Source organism: Triticum aestivum, chromosome 2B (genome assembly GCF_018294505.1).
Source record: "Triticum aestivum cultivar Chinese Spring chromosome 2B, IWGSC CS RefSeq v2.1, whole genome shotgun sequence".
Lineage (NCBI taxonomy): Eukaryota > Viridiplantae > Streptophyta > Magnoliopsida > Poales > Poaceae > Triticum > Triticum aestivum.
In genome coordinates, this window is record NC_057798.1 from 61,865,794 (window position 1) to 61,886,749 (window position 20,956).

Sequence of the window (20,956 nt, forward strand, 5' to 3'; positions counted from 1 at the left end):
GCATCACACAATCTCAGAATCATCTATTCAACCAACACAAAGAACTTCATAGAGTGCCCAAAGTTTCTACCGGAGATTCAAGACGAAAATGTGTGCCAAACCCTATGCATAGATTCCCAAGGTCACGGAACCCGCAAGTTGATCACCAAAATATACATCAAGTGAATAATAGAATACCCCATTGTCACCATGGGTATCCCACGCAACACATACATCAAGTGTTCTCAAATCCTTAAAGACTCAATCTGATAAGATAACTTCAAAGGGAAAACTCAATCCATTACAAGAGAGTAGACGGGGAGAAACATCATAAGATCCAACTATAATAGCAAAGCTCGCGATACATCAAGATCGTGCCATATCAAGAACACGAGAGAGAGAGAGAGAGAGAGAGAGAGATCAAACACATAGCTACTGGTACATACCCTTAGCCCCAAGGATGAACTACTCCCTCCTCATCATGGAGAGCATCGGGATGATGAAGGTAGCCACCGGTGATGGATTTCCCCTCCGGCAGGGTGCCGGAACGGGCTCCCAAGAGGTTTTTGGTGGCTACAGAGGCTTGCGGCGGCGAAACTCTCAATCTAGGTTATTTTCTGGGGGTTTATGTATTTATAGGAGAGGTTGGCATCGAGAGCAAATCAGGGGGGCCCACGGAGAGTCCACGAGGCACAGGGGCGCGCCCCAGGGGGGTGGGCGCCCTCCACCCTCGTGGGGCCCATGGGCCTCCCCTTCGGTAACTCTTCGTTCCAGTATTTTTTATATTTTCCATAAAAAATCTCCGCTGATTTTCAGCGCATTCCGAGAAGTTTTATTTCTGCACAAAAACAACACCACGGTAGTTCTGCTGAAAACAGCGTCAGTCCGGGTTAGTTCTAACCAAATCATACCAAAATCATGTAAAAATATTATTAACATGGCATGAATACATCAAAAATTATAGATACGTTGGAGACGTATCAAGGTTTACGTCGATGCAAGCTTTAAACACCAATCCGGATGACTCTAAGTAGAGTTTCTCGGTTATGGACGTGATAAAGAGTTCGGCGTAAAGGGTTACGTGGATGCAAGCTTTAACACGAATCCAGATGACTCTGAGTAACAAACCAGATACGTATAGTGGAGCAGCCATTTGGAATAACTCCAAGTAAAGCGTGGTAGCAGCATCTACAATATGACATAGAGATTTGCAAAGTACACGCGGATCTGAATGTTGCAGACCCGTTGACTAAAAGCTCTCTCACAAGCAAAACATGATCAAACCCCAGAACTCATTGGGTGTTAATCACATGATGATGTGAACTAGATTATTGATCTAGTGCAAGTGGGAGACTGTTGGAAATATGCCCTAGAGGCAATAATAAATTGGTTATTATCATATTTCCCTGCTCATGATAATCGTTTATTATCCATGCTAGAATTGTATCGATTGGAAATTCAGATACATGTGTGGATACATAGACAACAATGAGTCCCTAGTAAGCCTCTAACGGACTAGCTCGTTGATGAAAGATGGCTATGATTTCCTAGCCATGGACATGAGTTGTCATTTTATAACGGGGTCACATCATTAGGAGAATGATGTGATGGACAAGACCCAACTATAAACGTAGCATATGATCGTATCAAGTTTATTGCTATCGTTTTCTACATGTCAAGTATATATGTTCCTACGACCATGAGATCATCCAACTCACTTGACACCGGAGGAATACCTTGTGTGTACCAAATGTCGCAACGTAACTGGGTGACTATAAAGGTGCTCTACAGGTATCTCCAAGGGTGTCTTTTAAGTTGGCATGGATCAAGGCTGGGATTTGTCACTCCGTATGACGGAGAGGTATCTCTGGGCCCTTTCGATAATACAACATCACAAGAAGCTTCAAGCAATGTGACTAATGAGTTAGCCACGGGATCTTGTATTACGGAACGAGTAAAGAGACTTGCCGGTAACGAGATTGAACTAGGTATGGAGATACCGACGATCGAATCTTGGGCAAGTAACATACTGATAGACAAAGGGAACTACATACGAGATTAGCTGAATCCTTGACATCGAGGTTCGACCGATAAGATCTTCGTAGAATATGTAGGAACCAATATGGGCATCCAGGTCCTGCTATTGGTTATTGACCGTAGAGGTGTCTCGGTCATGTCTGCATAGTTCTCGAACCTGCAAGGTCTACACACTTAACGTTTGGTGACGATATAAGTATAATTGAGTCATTATGGTGGTTACCGAAGGTTGTTCGGAGTTTTGGATGAGTTCCCGGACATGAAGAGGAACTCCGAAATGGTCCGGAGGCGAAGATCGATATATAGGACGAAGGGTATTGGAGTCCGGAATTGTTCCGGGGGTACCGGGTGATGACCAGCATGACCGACAGGGGTTTTGGGGGGCCCGGGCAAGTGTTGGGGGGGGCTCATGGGCCAAGGGGAGGGGGCAAACCATCCCACTAAGGGGTTGTGCGCCCTCCTCACCCCATCCCATGTAACCAGAAGTTGTTGGGGCGCCCAGCCAACCCCTTTGCCTTGGGGGCGGAGGTGCCCAAAACCCATCTAGAGTTTTCCCCCTGTGGCCGCCACCCCCCTAGATGGGATCTAGGGCGCCCCCTCCTCCTCCCTTCCTCTTATATATAGAGAGGTGAAGAGAGGGCAGCCGCACCCCTTGAGCACATCTTTACGCCACGGCGCTGCCTCTCCTCTCCCTCGCATCCCTCTTCCTCTCCATAGTGCTTAATGAAGCTCTGCGAGATTCCACCACCACTGCCACCACGCTGTCGTGATGCCCAAGGACTCGAGCTACTACTTGACCATCGCTCGCTGGATCGAGAAGGTGAAGGCGTCATCAAGCCGTATGTGTGTTGAACTCGGAGGTGCCGTCCGTTCGGCACTTGGATCGGGAGTCCGCGGGACGGGTCGTGATTGGATCGCGAAGACGTTCAACTACATCAACCGCGTTTTTAACGCTTCCGCTTAGCGATCTACAAGCGTATGTAGATCCAATCTCTCCTCTCGTAGATGGTCATCTCGTAGATTGATCTTGGTGAGCGTAGGAATTTTTTTGTTTCCCATGCAACGTTCCCCTACACTCTATGCTACGGTGCACGGCAGCCAGTGCTGCAACCGACAAAGGAGGATGTTGGAACCGCCACCTGGTGATGCCGCGACCGACAACCAGAGATGCAGCGACTGACAAATGGAATGTGGGGACCACATATAAGGATGATGGAGCCGGGTGCGAGGATCTTGGAACCGCCATTTGTCGATGCTACAACTGGCAATCGGGGATGCATCGACCGACAAATGGAATGCGAGGACCACAAATGAGGATGATGGAGCTAGCTGTGAGGATGGTGTGACCACGACTCACAGTGTTTGATGTGACCATAGACCGCGTTATTCCATGTACACTGCAGATTGGAGGTTTCTGTATTGAGGTGCCGTCGACACAGCCAGAGAAGCAAGAGATCAAACCAACCTTCAGAACACCATGCCATTTCTTTTGTATTGGTCGTGTGTGAGTGGAGTACCAGGACGTGAAGGCCAAAGCCCCAAGGCAACATGAAGGAGTCTAAACCATGTTGATTTAGCTTTAATTCGTACGTACGTTCCCTGAGTACTAGTCTGTTTTGGATTTTTGTGATCAGCGTTGCCGGATACTTAATTAATTAAATCATGATTTGTTAGAATAGGAAAGAGATAAGAGTCCCTATCTTTTTAGCTTTTGTTAGGTCGGTTAGTTCAGGTTTAGTTTTGCCTATAAAATAGGCAGGCCTCGACCTTGTATGGGACGGAATTTTTTGGAGTTGAAAAATATACACAAAAGGCATCATGTTGGATGCGCCAAAATAGTTGTGATTTGTTTGCTGGTCCTTGAGGGTTTCAGGAGCTGCTACGCAGGGTGTGATTTGATCTTACTCTTGCGCAGATTTTGATCTTTGGTCTTCTCGCGAATCGCTTGATTCGAAGAGCTGCCTATTATTTTTTTGTCTATTCTTATTATCACGACAATTGTTCCTCGCTGAATTTTGTGTACCGTGAAAGTTCGGGCCTACGAACGAATCGTCGTCTGGTCGGGTCTCATCAAGTGGTATTCAGAGCAAGGTTGATCACGGTATAAATTTTTTTCTCTCTCTGGTTCTTCAGTTGATCTACTTGAGTTGCTACAATGGTGAATTCACAGAAATCAAATTCAAGTGTGCATGGTGCACATGAAGGAGATGTGGAAGACAAGCTACCCTTGCCCACCTATGATCCGAGTGTTGCACCGGCTATCGTGCTAGGATTGGATGCAACTCGTGACTATGTGCTGAATCTAGTGGGGAGGCGCATCGACAAGGTTGAGGAAAGTCTAGGAAAAAAGATTGCTGATTTGACTGAGGCCGTTCATCGATTGAGACCACGTTCACCCCCTAGTGATGGGTCTGCTGCACCGCGTCGTCATCGGCAATTATCTGGACAGCGGGTAGGCGAACAAGTTCGCAACAATGGTGGGCATCAAGACCATCAGTCTGAGGGGGCTGGTAGCTATTATGAGCCTATGCGGCGTGCTCATAACCATCATGGAGGTGGCGTACACCATGGGGGAGGACATGAACGTCCGAGGCACGCCTACGAAGATGATGGTATTGGAAGAATTAAAATTTTCATACCGTCATTTAGCGGCAAAGACAATCCGGATGATTATTTGGAGTGGGAGATGCGCATGGATCAGATTTTTGATGGACAGTGGTACACCGAGGAGAAAAAGGTTCGTGTTGCATCTATTGAGTTCACGGGCTATGCTTTAATATGGTGGAACCAACTATGTCGCGCGGGAGGATGGCCGGAGTCTTGGAATCAGATGAAGAGTATCATGAAGAGACGCTTTGTTCCAGAGCACTTCACTAGGACCTTGTACACACGCTTGCAGCAGCTTCGGCAAGGTAACTCTAGTGTTGAGGAGTATTATAAAGAGATGGAAATATTGTTGATTCGTACAGGGGTAGAGGAGCAAGAAGAGGCTACAATGGCACGGTTCGTTTATGGTCTGAAATCAGAGATACGAGACCGTGTCGATATGGTTGAATATACGGGATTACAGGGATTATTGCACCATGCATTTGAGCGGAGCAGCAAGTAAAGCGTCGTGGTGGTCATGATAATTCATCAAACTCAGTGTGGCGTAATTTTCAGCGAGAAGTTGGTGGTAATAGTGGTTTCAAACAGATTCTAAGCCAACTACAAAGGAAGTATCTCAATCCAAGGTTGAATCGTCTCGTGCTTCTAACTCTCGTACTAGTGATATTGTGTGCTTCAGATGTGGTGGCAGGGGCCATAAGAAGTTTGAGTGTCCTAATGAGAGAAGAGTCCTTCTCACGGAAGAAGGATACATGTCTGCGAGCGATGGAGAAAAAAATATTGACATGTCTAGTGAGAAATCTGAAGATGATGAAAAAGTGACTGCAAGTCTTGAAGCCGCAGAAGCATATCCATCATTAATGGTGCAACGAGTGTAAGAATATCGTGTTGAGGGTAAGGGGCAGCGATGGAATATTTTTCAGTATGAGTGTAAGATCAACAACACCAATTGCAAACTGATAATAGATGGTGGAAGCTACACCAATGCAGTCAGCAAAGGGTTGGTTGAAGCTTTGGGGTTGCCTGTATGGAAGCACCCGCAACCCCACCATGTCGAGTGGATGTATCATACAGGGAAGTTAAAGGTTACTCATAAGGTGCGCATCAAATTTTCTTTTGATGATTATACTGATATGGTGATATGTGATGTCATACCTATGGATGCATGTCACTTGTTATTGGGGAGACCATGGCAATATGATCACAATGCTACACATGAAGGTCGGACGAATACATATTCATTCTGGGATTCTGGGAAGCAACGCGTGCTGCGGCCGATGTTTGAGAACGCAATCAAGGTGGATGGACATGTCACATTGAAGAAGAAGGTTGCAAAGACTGCCTCGAAACTGAGGACGGTTTCTTTTGAAGGGGGAGGGGATGATGTGACCATAGACCGCGCTATTCCATGTACACTGCAGATTGGAGGTTTCTGTATTGAGGTGCCGTCGACACAACCAGAGAAGCAAGAGATCAAACCAACCTTCAGAACACCGTGCCATTTCTTTTGTATTGGTCATGTGTGAGTGGAGTACCAGGACGTGAAGGCCAAAGCCCCAAGGCAACATGAAGGAGTCTAAACCATGTTGATTTAGCTTTAACTCGTACGTACGTTCCCTGAGTACTAGTCTGTTTTGGATTTTTGTGATCAGCGTTGCCGGATATTTAATTAATTAAATCATGATTTGTTAGAATAGGAAAGAGATAAGAGTCCGTATCTTTTTAGCTTTTGTTAGGTCGGTTAGTTCAGGTTTAGTTTTGCCTATAAAACAGGCAGGCCTCGGCCTTGTACGGGACGGAACTTTTTAGAGTTGGAAAATATACACAAAAGACATCATGTTGGATGCGCCAAAATAGTTGTGATTTGTTTGCTGGTCCTTGAGGGTTTCAGGAGCTGCTACGTAGGGTGTGATTTGATCTTACTCTTGCGCAGATTTTGATCTTTGGTCTTCTCGCGAATCGCTTGATATAAAGAGCTGCCTATTGTTTATTTTTTTGTCTATTTTCGTTATCACGACAATTGTTCGTCGCTGAATTTTGTGTACCGTGAAAGTTCGGGTCTACGAACGACTCGTCGTCTGGTCGGGTCTCATCAGTGTTGCTACCAAGGCCGACATGACTGCGAGGGGAGCACGTGGTACTGGAGAAGGGAGACATCGAGCTGCTGCCTGCGGTGACTACCAAGTTGGGTGCAGCGAATATTACAAGAACGACGACCCTTGTTGACCCCAAATACCCTCAAATAGTTTAAGGTGGGTGAAATTGAACACTTTAAGTTAAGTGGAAATGTCAAATTCCGCAAATACCCCTAAACCAACCGTTATCTTTGAGTTGGTATGTGTGCATCGCTTACATGGTTTTCAACATTCCTTCCATCCTCTACTACACAGTCCCCTCCCACATGTTTTTTACAATTTTTTTTCCTAAAACCACATGCACATTAACTCAACCCCCTTCCCTCGATCTCCCATGTTCTGCATTAACTCAAATCTTACCAAAACCTCAACTGAATAAAAAAAAATCTTGTCTTTCCTATCCGTACGTAAATCAAATCAAATTTTACCGAAGACTCAACTAAATCAAAACTTTTATTTCCTTCTATTCATCTACTCATACCCAAAACAAATCAAATCATACCAAAATCTGAAATATAATGTAGTATAAGGTTACATCGAACATGATTAATGTTGAACTACTAAAATATACAGTATGTATCACTGCAACATATCAGCAATTAGATAGTCGGTGCAAAAATGCCACTCTACAGTTGACCTCAAACAGAACGCTTCGACCCGACTCGCGGCGCTAGGATTGTCTCGACCCACCGCCGCCGCCGCCGCCACCTCGCCCAGCGCCGCCGCGGACAGTTCCTCCGCCCCCCTCCTCTCCCCAAGGGAAGCACCGGCTAGCCGCCTCTCGTTCCCCCGCCAGGTGCTCCGCCTGCGCCTGCCCCCGCTCTGCTCCGCCGTCTGCTCCTCCCTACCCCCAGCCGTTGCCGCCTGCTCCTCCCTGCCTCTTGACGCCGCATTCGACCGTCCCCCACGCCCCAGTCCCCGGCGCCATCAGGTAGACGCGGTCGCCAACGCCAACCGGTTCCAGGTTGACGTTGAGCCGAGCGCGGTGTTCTTCTCCACCCTCTACGTGTTACAGTTCAATTCGTTGTCAAAACTGCATCATGCCCCAGTGGGAGATACAATTTGTTAATTTGGTTATGTCGGCACATGTCCTGATGAGCATAGATACAACCCAACCCTTTGCGCATATAGTGACAGATGAGAAGGCTGTCCTACTTTTTCTGTTTCCTCACTAGTATTGTTCAGTAACAAAGATATAGAGTATTTTTTAGTATGCTGTGCTTGTACACGTGTTGTTGTATCTTGTATGTACCTAATTATTCAATTTCCCAGTGCAATTTTGCTAGTATGATGTAGAGACGAGAACATCGTGTCATGTGACATGCTTTTTCAGCGGACGGGGATGTCATAATGCAGACGCCAGATATACATCATTTATACCATGTCTATGTACTCATCAGGATGCTTCTTCATGCCATATAGCCAGCTGTGTTTGAACTAGTTCACTTTTCTCTCTTCTTATGTAAATGCTTCTTGCTCTACTCTATTCTGAGCCACATATATCCCTAAACTTCATTATGGCCCATTGCAACATTGATGATTGCTTCAACTTCTTTAGATCCATTGTTAACATTGATAATTGTATTCCTTTTTTTTTATAATTGTATCTAATTCTCTTAGATATTTAATGATTTCATTTATCAACCAGCTTATATACTTTTGCAAGATTTCCTTGGTAAGATATACTAATTCACCCTGCAGTTAGTGGATTGATAGTAGGAACTGACACTAAACGTTTAAATAGGAGAATATGAACTGCGGCCTGGGGTAATTAGAGCTATTTATGGGAGACAAAGTCTCCTATTTTTGTGTGTTTAGTGTTTGCATTTTGTTGCTTCTATCACATAACTTGGATCACCCTTGAAAACCCTCGAAGATTTTGTGGGTATCTTGTTATCGTATGGCACATGTATTTTTATTAAGTAATTTTGTATAATAATGAAAAGCAGTTGACATTGTTTTGCAGTTTTAACATGGATCCCAACATGAAGGAGCTTCAAGGGACTCTGATTGACATAGAAACAGACGCGGAGCAACTTCTTCTGGCAAGGCATCAGGTCTGTCGGTGCTACTGGCTTTTGCTATTCATGCTAGAAGTCTCAGTATTGATTTGTTTTGATCTGTTCTGTGTATGATCAGCTAGTGGAGAATGATAGGATGAGGAATGCTAACAGGGAGGCCCTAACAGCCCTCCGGAAAAGAGCCAAGACAACTAAAACCAGTGTTGCATCTCCATTTGAGATCGTAATGAAAGAGGTGGAAGGAACTTCTGCCAAACAGCTAGTAAAGGAGATATGCTCAACCTGCGGGAATCACGACCCCAAAGAACAGACCTGGCTAATGTTTTCAGGCTCGGATATTTTTGCTCGTGTTCCATTTCATGTAGCACACACTGTTCTGGACAAAGGTATTTTCCTTCTTGGATCTTGATCCATGCATTCTGATTTATTTCAATTTACTACTGAAGTAAGTTTGATATAAGTTTGTACCAACGACTCTGCCATCGATTTCAATATTCAGGTGGATCATGCTTTCAAATTTATTTACTTGTGTTGTTAATCCGATATGAGGTTTAAATTAGTTATTTTATTTTGTTGCATTTACCGAAAATTATGTTGAGCTCAAGTATGTGGGCTTTCGACACCATTGACATGTGAAGTAGTTCTTGCAGTCCCTGTCTGTTCTAAACTTGCATTTTATCTGTAACCTCTTCTGAATGCAAACTGTTAACATGGTATGTTGCAAAAGCTTGTTTAGCCAGATGCATGTTTTATGTTCACAAATGATGCCTCTGATGCTCATAAGTCTTGATTATCACTGTTTTTGCTAAATTTTTTAAGGAAATTTCAAGAATATCTTGATGAAGGACTGTTTCCATTTTAATGTTCACAATTGGAGCTCTTTTTATTTGAACCCTTCGACTACATACATGCTTGTCTAGCTTGTTGAGATAGTGCTGACGATTGCGATTTCCAAACGACACAGATCAAGAGCACCTAGACTACGACACCAAGAAGCTGCAGAGCTTTGTCAAGGAGAAATCGTTTGCGATCTCCGAGAAAGGCGCCCTTGCGGACAAAATCAGCCCGGGCATCGTGAGATCCCTCGTCAGCCTTGCAGATAAACCTAAGTAGTAGGCACATGCCTCAAGGGGCGAATGAATCATGCCCGCCGGTCCCAGTCCTCGACAACTCGAACATCTCCTAAGATGAAGCTTCTGCCGGGTTCACCAATCGTGTTTACTGACAGCCTTGATGTTTTACCCGTGTCTTGTTTCGGTTTTGCCGTGCTGTGAGATTGGGTTGTTGCTACGAACGAGAGAAGTGTGGTCGATCGGACATTTAACCCTTGTTACCTATCATCACTAGGTGTGGTGTGTTGGCAAACCGGAGTCCTGAACCTGAACCTGTTCCCCTACCCTGTTATCTCCATTCATATATGAAGTCGTAACAGTATCATGCCGGGAAAGTTTTATCTATTTATTTGTGTACCGTTCTTAACTGAGGACATGCTTATACGGTGGGCGGGAAAGATCCCATTTTCTCTTGGATGACACGTTTATCTTCGGTTTGTGGCGAATCTGAAATTGAAACGGTGGTTTCCATGCGCAGGTACTAGATATGAAGGACACGTTGAGAAAGATGGGGAGGCACTGCCGATGAATGTGCCTGGACATGGAGAGCCATGCGGTTGGCAGATATTTGCCCTTTGCACTGTATATAGAGCGGCAATGAGGTTGGCAACCTTGAATGGTGCGAAGGGCGTGAGATATCTTGGCCTTTTGGTGTGAGGGGTGAGGGGGAGCCCAGCACAGCACCTTTTGTTGTACAGGGAGATGTGGGCTATCTATCTCTGGTGGCCATGATCGGCTGCTCTCTGCAAGTAAGTAACTGATGAGGTTTGCGATGATGATGATGATGATGGCTGGCTGGCTGGCTGTAGCTTTGGGCCTGTGCCATTCTTCTTCTGTCTGCATCCATCTGGTCTGGTGCACATTGTGTGTAGTATATTTTCTTTGTCCTTAATGCCACTGATGCCAAGTCGTCTTCTTCTTTTGTTTTTCTGGGAGGAGGGCAATTGCGAGGCAGACGTCTGCGTCTGGCGGGTGGGCCGGTGTCGGTGCGGCGGATTAGCTCATCAGACCCAACCCACCTCTCTGACTTAACACAAATGCATACACCTTAACTAAGTGCTCAGTGCTGGTTAAGGTTAAGCATGAGAAAGGAGGGACGGCGATGGCCGGCATGCATCACATGACGACAGACAGAGAGAGGGAGAGAGAGAGAGCTGAGGACGCATGTGATCCATACGTTGACGTCTCCGTCTGCTTGCTCGCTCGCTCCCGGTAGTTAGCTGTACCAAACCCCAACGGTCCAGATCGTCCGTGCAGCCCAGCATTAACGTACGTGCACGCCGCGGAAACAAAAACAAAATAGTAGTACTAATCAATGAATCTGGATGCAAACAAACCCTGGATTTTCCGCTCGGGACACGTTTGCGCAATGAATGTGCTGTACGGCCTTTCGCAGCTCGTCTCATGATGCTGTTGCCGTGGCGCTTTACCTCTTTTTCTAGCTACGTGGGATTACACAAGTGGGTCTATCATTGCCGGATATGGGCGGTGATGATGGGAGGAGCAAAGGGGAAGATGGGTCATTTTGGAAGAGAGAACTGCAAAGAACACCGGGTAGGTAGAGCAACGTGTAGGGCCTCTTTTGATTCAAAGGAAATTTTCATATGGATTTGAGAGGATTTCAATCCATAATTTCTTATGGAACCCTTTGGATAATAGGACTTGGGTGATCAAATTCCTGTGGAATGCATTCCCTTTCCCTTCATTCAATAGGAATCTTAACATGGGCTCAAGTCTCTTAACACTATTTTTTTCCCCTCAAGAAGTCCAATGCTCTCTTCGGTCAAAAGAAGTCCAATGCTCTCTTCAGTCAAAAGAAGTCCAATGCTCTTGTACTATGTCTCTCTCTACTCTTCAACATCATCCCTCCAAAATTCCCGTGTTTTTCCTAAGCACCATCCAAAGGTACCTATTTACAAATAACTGGATTTTGAAATCTTACAGTAATTCATAGCACATGACATCTCGAGCTTATGTGTTTTCCTATCCCTATGTTTCCTGCAATCCATAATTTAATATGTTTGTGTGTGGGGGGGGGAGGGGGGGGGGGGTTCTACCCTTTAGGTGAGATTGTAGGATCAATCCAAAAATTCATAAAATTATTTGCCAATATTACCTACACGGTATGTCCACAACTCCAAAAAAAACCAGTTCAAAACTCGATTTATGGCTAAAGATTCAAAAAAGATAAAGTTGACGATGAATAGTATTTGATACTCAAACACTATTCATATATGATTTTTTTTCTTGGTTCTCTAAGTGTAGGTTGAATTAGGAGCTGAAACCTTTTGATATTGTACATCATAGATGGATGTGCGTCAGTGCGTGTGCAAATATTTTGATTTTTTTGAACATGTTTTACCTAATTTTTTTAAAAATGATCTCACCTAAAAGCCAGGTCCTATGCTAGTTGCCCTCGGTCAAATGCTGAAAACAGGTGCAAAAAGTTTATTTAGGCTGCTTTGGCATAGCGATGACGCAGATGCATCCGCGCCGTCCGTGAGGACGAAAACACATTAAACTTTGCACCGGAATACTTGTAGTTGGAAAAACTTGTACTAGTTTCCGCTAGCTACAAGCATTTCGATACAGAGTTAGTACTTTATACTAGTATAATTATGCTAGGTTTAAGTCCAATACAGAGTTAGTACTTTATACTAGTATAATTATGCTAGGTTTAAGTCCAATTGCAGGCCGTACGGGGCGAACAATGCCCATACTTAGCTAGTTCGTGGAATAGAAACATCTTTCCAGCCTCACGCACGTACCTAAAGCAAGGGCTCCGCCGCCTCATCCTCCTCTAAGAAAGGAAGTTAGGGTTCGTGCCTCTCGCCGGCGCCGACGCAGGTCCGCCTCGTCTCCGGTGGCCCTAGGGCCATGGAGGCGCGGTGAATCCTGACAAGGGTCAGCGGGAGGGCTCCGTTTTTAGTTATTTTTTTCAATCTTGTTATAGTTTTTGTCCTACTCAGGAAGGCGAGACGGCGGCAGCTCCGTTTCGGCGGTGCGTGTAGCATTGTTGGTGGGCGTGTAGAGGTGTGTCTCCGGCAGATCTATCTTTGGTGGATTTGCTCGGATCTGGTCGCTGTTCGTCTATGTTTGTGTGTCTTCGATTTGGATCCTTCCGATCTACGTTATTTTTCATCGGCAGTGGTTACTGTTCTGGGGTGCTGGTCCTATGGGGCCTTAGCACGACGAATTCCCGACTGTCTACTGCAACAAGTTGTGCCCGGCTCCGGTGATGGAGGGGCGATGACGGCGGCGCTGTTGGAAATATGCCCTAAAGGCAATAATAAAAGGATTATTATTATATTTCCTTGTTCATGATAATTGTCTTTTATTCATGCTATAATTGTATTATCCGGAAATCGTAATACACGTGTGAATACATAGACCACAATACGTCCCTAGTAAGCCTCTAGTTGACTAGCTCGTTGGTCAACAGATAGTCATGGTTTCCTGACTATGGACATTAGATGTCATTGACAATGGGATCACATCATTAGAAGAATGATGTGATGGACAAGACCCAATCCCAAGCATAGCACAAGATCGTGTAGTTCGTTTTGCTAGAACTTTTCCAATGTCAAGTATCTCTTCCTTAGACCATGAGATCGTGTAACTCCCGGATACCGTAGGAGTGCTTTGGGTTTATCAAACGTCACAACGTAACTGGATGACTATAAAGGTGCACTACAGGTATCTCCGAAAGTGTCTGTTGAGTTGACACGGATCGAGACTGGGATTTGTCACTCCGTATAACGGAGAGGTATCACTGGGCCCACTCGGTAGTGCATCATCATAATGAGCTCAAAGTGACCAAGTGTCTGGTCACGGGATCATGCATTACGGTACGAGTAAAGTGACTTGCCGGTAACGATACTGAACGAGGTATTGGGATACCGACGATCGAGTCTTGGGCAAGTAACATACCGTCTGACAAAGGGAATAGTATACGGGGTTGCTTGAACCCTCGACATCGTGGTTCATCCGATGAGATCATCGAGGAGTATGTGGGAGCCAACATGGGTATCCAGATCCCACTGTTGGTTATTGACCGGAGAGCCGTCTCGGTCATGTCTACATGTCTCCCGAACCCGTAGGGTCTACACACTTAAGGTTCGGTGACGCTAGGGTTGTATGAATATGAGTATGCAGCAAACCAAATGTTGTTCGGAGTCCCGGATGACATCCCGGACGTCACGAGGAGTTCCGGAATGATCCGGAGGTAAAGAAAACTATATAGAAAGTGCTATTTCGGCCATCGGGAAAGTTTCGGGGTCACCCGTGTTGGGGAACGTAGTAATTTCAAAAAATTTCCTACGCACACGCAAGATCATGGTGATGATATAGCAACGAGGGGAGAGTGTTGTCTACGTACCCTCGTAGACCGAAGCGGAAGCGTTGACGCAACGTAGAGGAAGTAGTCGTACGTCCTCCGGTTCAACCGATCCAAGTACCGTTACTCCGGCACCTCCGAGTTCTTGACACGCGTACAGCTCGATGACGCACCCTCGATCTCCGATCCAGCAGAGGCGCCGAGGGGGAGTTCCGTCAGCACGACGGCGTGGTGACGATCTTGATGTTCTCCTGTTGCAGGGCTTCGCCTAAGCACCGCTACAATATGACCGAGGTGTAATATCGTGGAGGGGGGCACCGCACACGGCTAAGGAACGATCAATGATCAACTTGTGTGTTCTAGGGTGCCCCCCTACCCCCGTATATAAAGGAGGGAGGGAGGAGGTGGCCGGCCCTAGGGGGGCGCGCCATGAGGAGGGGGAAACCTACTCCAAGTAGGTTTCCCTCTCTTTTCCTTATCTTATTTGGAGGGGGAAGGAAAGAGTACTAGTATTAGGAAGTAGTATTAGTAGTAGTAATAGGAAGAGGGGGAAGGAGAAAGGAAAGGGGGGCCGGCCCCCTTCCCCAATTCGGATTGGGCTTGGGGGGGCGCGCCCCCTTCCCTTGCTCCTTCTCTCTTCCTCCTACATGGGCCCAATAAGGCCCATATACCTCCCGGGGGGTTCCGGTAACCTTCCGGGGCTCCAAACTTCTCCGGAACCTTTCCGGTGTCCAAATATATCCGTCCAATATATCAATCTTTATGTCTCGACCATTTCGAAACTCCTCGTCATGTCCGTAATCATATCCGGGACTCCGAACAACCTTCGGTACATCAAAATACATAAACTCATAATATAACTGTCATCGAAACCTTAAGCGTGCGGACCCTACGGTTCGAGAACGATGTAGACATGACTGAGACACATCTCTGGTCAATAACCAATAGCGGGACCTGGATGCCCATATTGGTTCCTACATATTCTACGAAGATCTTTATCGGTCAAACCGCATAACAACATACGTTGTTCCCTTTGTCATTGGTATGTTACTTGTCCGAGATTCGATCGTCGATATCCAATACCTAGTTCAATCTCGTTATCGACAAGTCTCTTTACTCGTTCTGTAATACTTCATCTTATAACTAACTCATTAGTTACATGCTTGCAAGGCTTGGGTGATGAGCATTGCCGAGAGGGCCTAGAGATACCTCTCCGACAATCGGAGTGACAAAACCTAATCTCGAATTATGCTAACTCAACATGTACCTTCGGAGACACCTGTAGTACTCCTTTATAATCACCCAGTTACGTTGTGACGTTTGGTAGTACCCAAAGTGTTCCTCCGGTAAACGGGAGTCACACAATTCTCATAGTTACAGGAACATGTATAAGTCATGAAGGAAGCAATAGCAGAATACTAAACGATCAAGTGCTAAGCTAACGGGATGGGTCATGTCAATCACCTCATTCTCCTAATGATGTGATCCCATTAATCAAATGATAACACATGTCAATGGTTAGGAAACATAACCATCTTTGATTAATGAGCTAGTCAAGTAGAGGCATACTAGTGACTATATGTTTGTCTATGTATTCACACATGTATCATGTTTCCGGTTAATACAATTCTAGCATGAATAATAAACATTTATCATGATATGAGGAAATAAATAATAATTTATTATTGCCTCTAGGGCATATTTCCTTCAGTCTCCCACTTGCACTAGAGTCAATAATCTAGATTACATAGTAATGATTCTAACACCCATGGAGTCTTGGTGCTGATCATGTTTTGCTCGTGAGAGAGGCTTAGTCAACGGGTCTGCAACATTCAGATCCGTATGTATCTTGCAAATCTCTATGTCTCCCACTTGGACTTGGTCCCGAATGGAATTGAAGCGTCTCTTGATGTGCTTGGTCCTCTTGTGAAATCTGGATTCCTTTGCCAAGGCAATTGCACCAGTATTGTCACAGAAGATCTTCATTGGTCCCGATGCACTAGGTATGACACCTAGATCGGAAATGAACTCCTTCATCCAGACTCCTTCATTTGCTACTTCAGAAGCAGCTATGTACTCCGCTTCACATGTAGATCCTGCCACGACGCTTTGTTTAGAACTGCACCAACTTACAGCTCCACCGTTTAATAAAAACACGTATCCGGTCTGCGATTTAGAATCGTCCGGATCAGTGTCAAAGCTTGCATCGACGTAACCATTTATGACTAGCTCTTTGTCACCTCCATATACGAGAAACATATCCTTAGTCCTTTTCAGGTATTTCAGGATGTTCTTGACCGCTGTCCAGTGATCCACTCCTGGATTACTTTGGTACCTACCTGCCAAGCTTATTGCTAAGCATACGTCAGGTCTGGTACACAGCATTGCATACATGATAGAGCCTATGGCTGAAGCATAGGGAACATCTTTCATTTTCTCTCTATCTTCTGCTGTGGTCGGGCATTGAGTTTGACTCAACTTCACACCTTGTAGCACAGGCAAGAATCCTTTCTTTGCCTGATCCATTTTGAACTTTTTCAAAATTTTGTCAAGGTATGTACTTTGTGAAAGTCCTATTAAGCGTCTTGATCTATCTCTATAGATCTTGATGCCCAATATGTAAGCAGCTTCACCGAGGTCTTTCATAGAAAAACTTTTATTCAAGTATCCCTTTATGCTATCCAGAAATTCTATATCATTTCCAATTAATGATATGCCATCAACATATAAAACTAGAAATGCTACAGAGCTCCCACTCACTTTCTTGTAAATACAGGCTTCTCCAAAAGTCTGTATAAAGCCATATGCGTTGATCACACTATCAAAAGTTTATTCCAACTCCGAGATGCTTGCACCAGTCCATAAATGGAACGTTGGAGCTTGCACACTTTGTCAGCACCTTTTGGATCAACAAAACCTTCAGGTTGCATCATATACAACTCTTCTTCTAGAAATCCATTCAAGAATGCAGTCTTGACATCCATTTGCCAAATTTCATAATCATGAAATGCAGCAATAGCCAACATGATTCGGACAGACTTAAGCATCGCTACGGGTGAGAAAGTCTCATCGTAGTCAACCCCTTGAACTTGTCGAAAACCTTTTGCAACAAGTCGAGCTTTGTAGACAGTAACATTACCATCAGCGTCAGTCTTTGTCTTAAAGATCCATTTATTCTCAATGGCTTGCCGATCATCGGGCAAGTCAACCAAAGTCCATACTTTGTTTTCATACATGGATCCTATCTCAGATTTCATGGCCTCTAGCCATTTTGCGGAATCTGGGCTCATCATCGCTTCCTCATAGTTCGTAGGTTCATCATGGTCTAGTAACATGACTTCCAGAATAGGATTTCCGTACCACTCTGGTGCGGATCTTACTTTGGTAGACCTACGAGGTTCAGTAGAAACTTGATCTGAAGTTTCATGATCAATATCATTAGCTTCCTCACTAATTGTGTAGTTGTCACAGGAACCGGTTCTTGTGATGAACTACTTTCCAATAAGGGAGTAGATACAGTTATCTCATCAAGTTCTACTTTCCTCCCACTCACTTCTTTCGAGAGAAACTCCTTCTCTAGAAAGGATCCAATTTTAGCAACGAAAATCTTGCCTTCAGATTTGTGATAGAAGGTGTACCCAATTGTCTCCTTTGGGTATCCTATGAAGACACATTTCTCCGATTTGGGTTCGAGCTTATCTGGTTGAAGTTTCTTCACATAAGCATCGCAGCCCCAAACTTTGAGAAACGACAACTTTGGTTTCTTGCCAAACCACAGTTCATAAGGCGTCGTCTCAACGGATTTTGATGGTGCCCTATTTAACGTGAATGCGGCCGTCTCTAAAGCATAACCCCAAAACGATAGCGGTAAATCGGTAAGAGACATCATAGATCGCACCATATCAAGTAAAGTACGATTACGACGTTCGGACACACCATTTCGCTGTGGTGTTCCAGGTGGCGTGAGTTGCGAAACTATTCCACATTGTTTCAAATGTAAACCAAACTCGTAACTCAAATATTCTCCTCCACGATCAGATCGTAGAAACTTTATTTTCTTGTTACGATGATTTTCTACTTCACTCTGAAATTCTTTGAACTTTTCAAATGTTTCAGACTTGTGCTTCATTAAGTAGATATACCCATATCTGCTCAAATCATCTGTGAAGGTGAGGAAATAACGATATCCGCCACGAGCCTCAACATTCATCGGACCACATACATCTGTATGTATGATTTCCAACAAATCTGTTGCTCTCTCCATAGATCCGGAGAACGGTGTTTTGGTCATCTTGCCCATGAGGCACGGTTCGCAAGTACCAAGTGATTCATAATCAAGTGATTCCAGAAGTCCATCAGTATGGAGTTTCTTCATGCGTTTTACACCGATATGACCTAAACGGCAGTGCCACAAATATGTTGCACTATCATTATCAACTCTGCATCTTTTGGCTTCAACATTATGAATATGTGTATCACTACTATCGAGATTTAATAAAAATAGACCACTCTTCAAGGGTGCATGACCATAAAAGATATTACTCATATAAATAGAACAACCATTATTCTCTGATTTAAATGAATAACCGTCTCGCATCAAACAAGATCCAGATATAATGTTCATGCTCAACGCAGGCACCAAATAACAATTATTCAGGTCTAAAACTAATCCCGATGGTAGATGTAGAGGTAGCGTGCCGACCGCGATCACATCGACTTTGGAACCATTTCCCACGCGCATCGTCACCTCGTCCTTAGCTAATCTTCGCTTAATCCGTAGTCCCTGTTTCGAGTTGCAAATGTTAGCAACAGAACCAGTATCAAATACCCAGGTGCTACTGCGAGCATTAGTAAGGTACACATCAATAACATGTATATCACATATACCTTTGTTCACTTTGCCATCCTTCTTATCCGCCAAATACTTGGGGCAGTTCCGCTTCCAGTGTCCAGTCTGCTTGCAGTAGAAGCACTCAGTTTCAGGCTTAGGTCCAGACTTGGGTTTCTTCACTTGAGCAGCAACTTGTTTGCCGTTCTTTTTGAAGTTCCCCTTCTTCTTCCCTTTGCCCCTTTTCTTGAAACCAGTGGTCTTGTTGACCATCAACACTTGATGCTCCTTTTTGATTTCTACCTCCGCGGCTTTCAGCATCGCGAAGAGCTCGGGAATAGTCTTGTTCATCCCTTGCATATTATAGTTCATCACAAAGCTCTTGTAGCTTGGTGGCAGTGATTGGAGAATTCTGTCAATGACGCTATCATCCGGAAGATTAACTCCCAGTTGAATCAAGTGATTATTATACCCAGACATTTTGAGTATATGTTCACTGACAGAACTGTTCTCCTCCATCTTGCAGCTGTAGAACTCATTGGAGATTTCATATCTATCAATCCGGGCATTTGCTTGAAATATTAACTTCAACTCCTGGAACATCTCATATGCCCCATGACGTTCAAAACGTCGTTGAAGACCCGGTTCTAAGCCGTAAAGCATGGCACACTGAACTATAGAGTAGTCATCAGCTTTGCTCTGCCAGACGTTCTTAACGTCGTCAGTTGCATCAGCAGCAGGCCTGGCACCCAGCGGTGCTTCCAGGACGTAACTCTTCTGTGCAGCAATGAGGATAATCCTCTACCATCATCTTTCAACTTTGCTTTCTCAAGGAACGCATTAAAATTCAACGGAACAATAGCACGAGCCATCTATCTACAAACAAACATAGACAAGCAAAATACTATCAGGTACTAAGTTCATGATAAATTTAAGTTCAATTAATCATATTACTAAAGAACTCCCACTTAGACAGACATCTCTCTAGTCATCTAAGTGATTACGTGATCCAAATCAACTAAACCATGTCCGATCATCACGTGAGATGGAGTAGTTTCAATGGTGAACATCTCTATGTTGATCATATCTACTATATGATTCACGCTCGACCTTTCGGTCCCCGTGTTCCGAGGCCATATCTGTATATGCTAGGCTCGTCAAGTATAACCTGAGTATTCCGCGTGTGCAACTGTTTTGCACCCGTTGTATTTGAACGTAGAGCCTATCACACCCGATCATCACGTGGTGTCTCAGCACGAAGAACTTTCGCAACGGTGCATACTCAGGGAGAACACTTCTTGATAATTAGTGAGAGATCATCTTAAAATGCTACCGTCAATCAAAGCAAGATAAGATGCATAAAGGATAAACATCACATGCAATCAATATAAGTGATATGATATGGCCATCATCATCTTGTGCTTGTGATCTCCATCTTCGAAGCACCGTCGTGATCACCATCGTCACCGGCGCGACACCTTGATCTCCATCGTAGCATCGTTGTCGTTACGCCATCTATTGCTTCTACGACTATCGCTACCGCTTAGTGATAAAGTAAAGCAATTACAGGGCGTTTGCATTTCATACAATAAAGCGACAACCATATGGCTCCTGCCAGTTGCCGATAACTTCGGTTACAAAACATGATCATCTCATACAATAAAATATAGCATCATGTCTTGGCCATATCACATCACAACATGCCCTGCAAAAACAAGTTAGACGTCCTCTACTTTGTTGTTGCAAATTTTACGTGGCTGCTACGGGCTTAAGCAAGAACCAATCTCACCTACGCATCAAAACCACAACGATAGTTTGTCAAATAGACTCCGTTTTAACCTTCACAAGGACCGGGCGTAGCCACACTCGGTTCAACTAAAGTGAGAGAGACAGACACCCGC

The 20,956-nt window shown here is 44.6% G+C and overlaps 1 protein-coding gene across 2 annotated transcripts; it reads left to right on the top strand.

Moving 5' to 3' along the window:
* Positions 1–7,253: 7,253 nt before the first annotated feature.
* LOC123040443 (uncharacterized) lies at positions 7,254–10,700 on the top strand. Of its 2 annotated transcripts, XM_044463283.1 has the most exons (4): positions 7,254–7,689; positions 8,725–8,815; positions 8,898–9,165; positions 9,744–10,700. In XM_044463283.1, exons 2-4 carry the CDS (start codon positions 8,732–8,734, stop codon positions 9,890–9,892), a joined length of 501 nt encoding a protein of 166 aa, XP_044319218.1. In that variant the 5' UTR covers positions 7,254–7,689; positions 8,725–8,731; the 3' UTR covers positions 9,893–10,700. The 2 variants fall into 2 exon arrangements, with proteins under 2 accessions (XP_044319218.1, XP_044319219.1); XM_044463284.1 differs by having other exon boundaries at positions 7,254–8,815.
* Positions 10,701–20,956: the final 10,256 nt, after the last annotated feature.

Excerpts from the sequence above, each read along its gene's own strand:
- LOC123040443 (XM_044463284.1), top strand. The coding sequence starts at position 8,732 with ATGGATCCCAACATGAAGGAGCTTCAAGGGACTCTGATTGACATAGAA. Across the intron at positions 8,816-8,897 it reads TTCTTCTGGCAAGGCATCAG|CTAGTGGAGAATGATAGGAT; the intron begins GTCTGTCGGTGC and ends GTGTATGATCAG. Across the intron at positions 9,166-9,743 it reads ACACACTGTTCTGGACAAAG|ATCAAGAGCACCTAGACTAC; the intron begins GTATTTTCCTTC and ends CAAACGACACAG.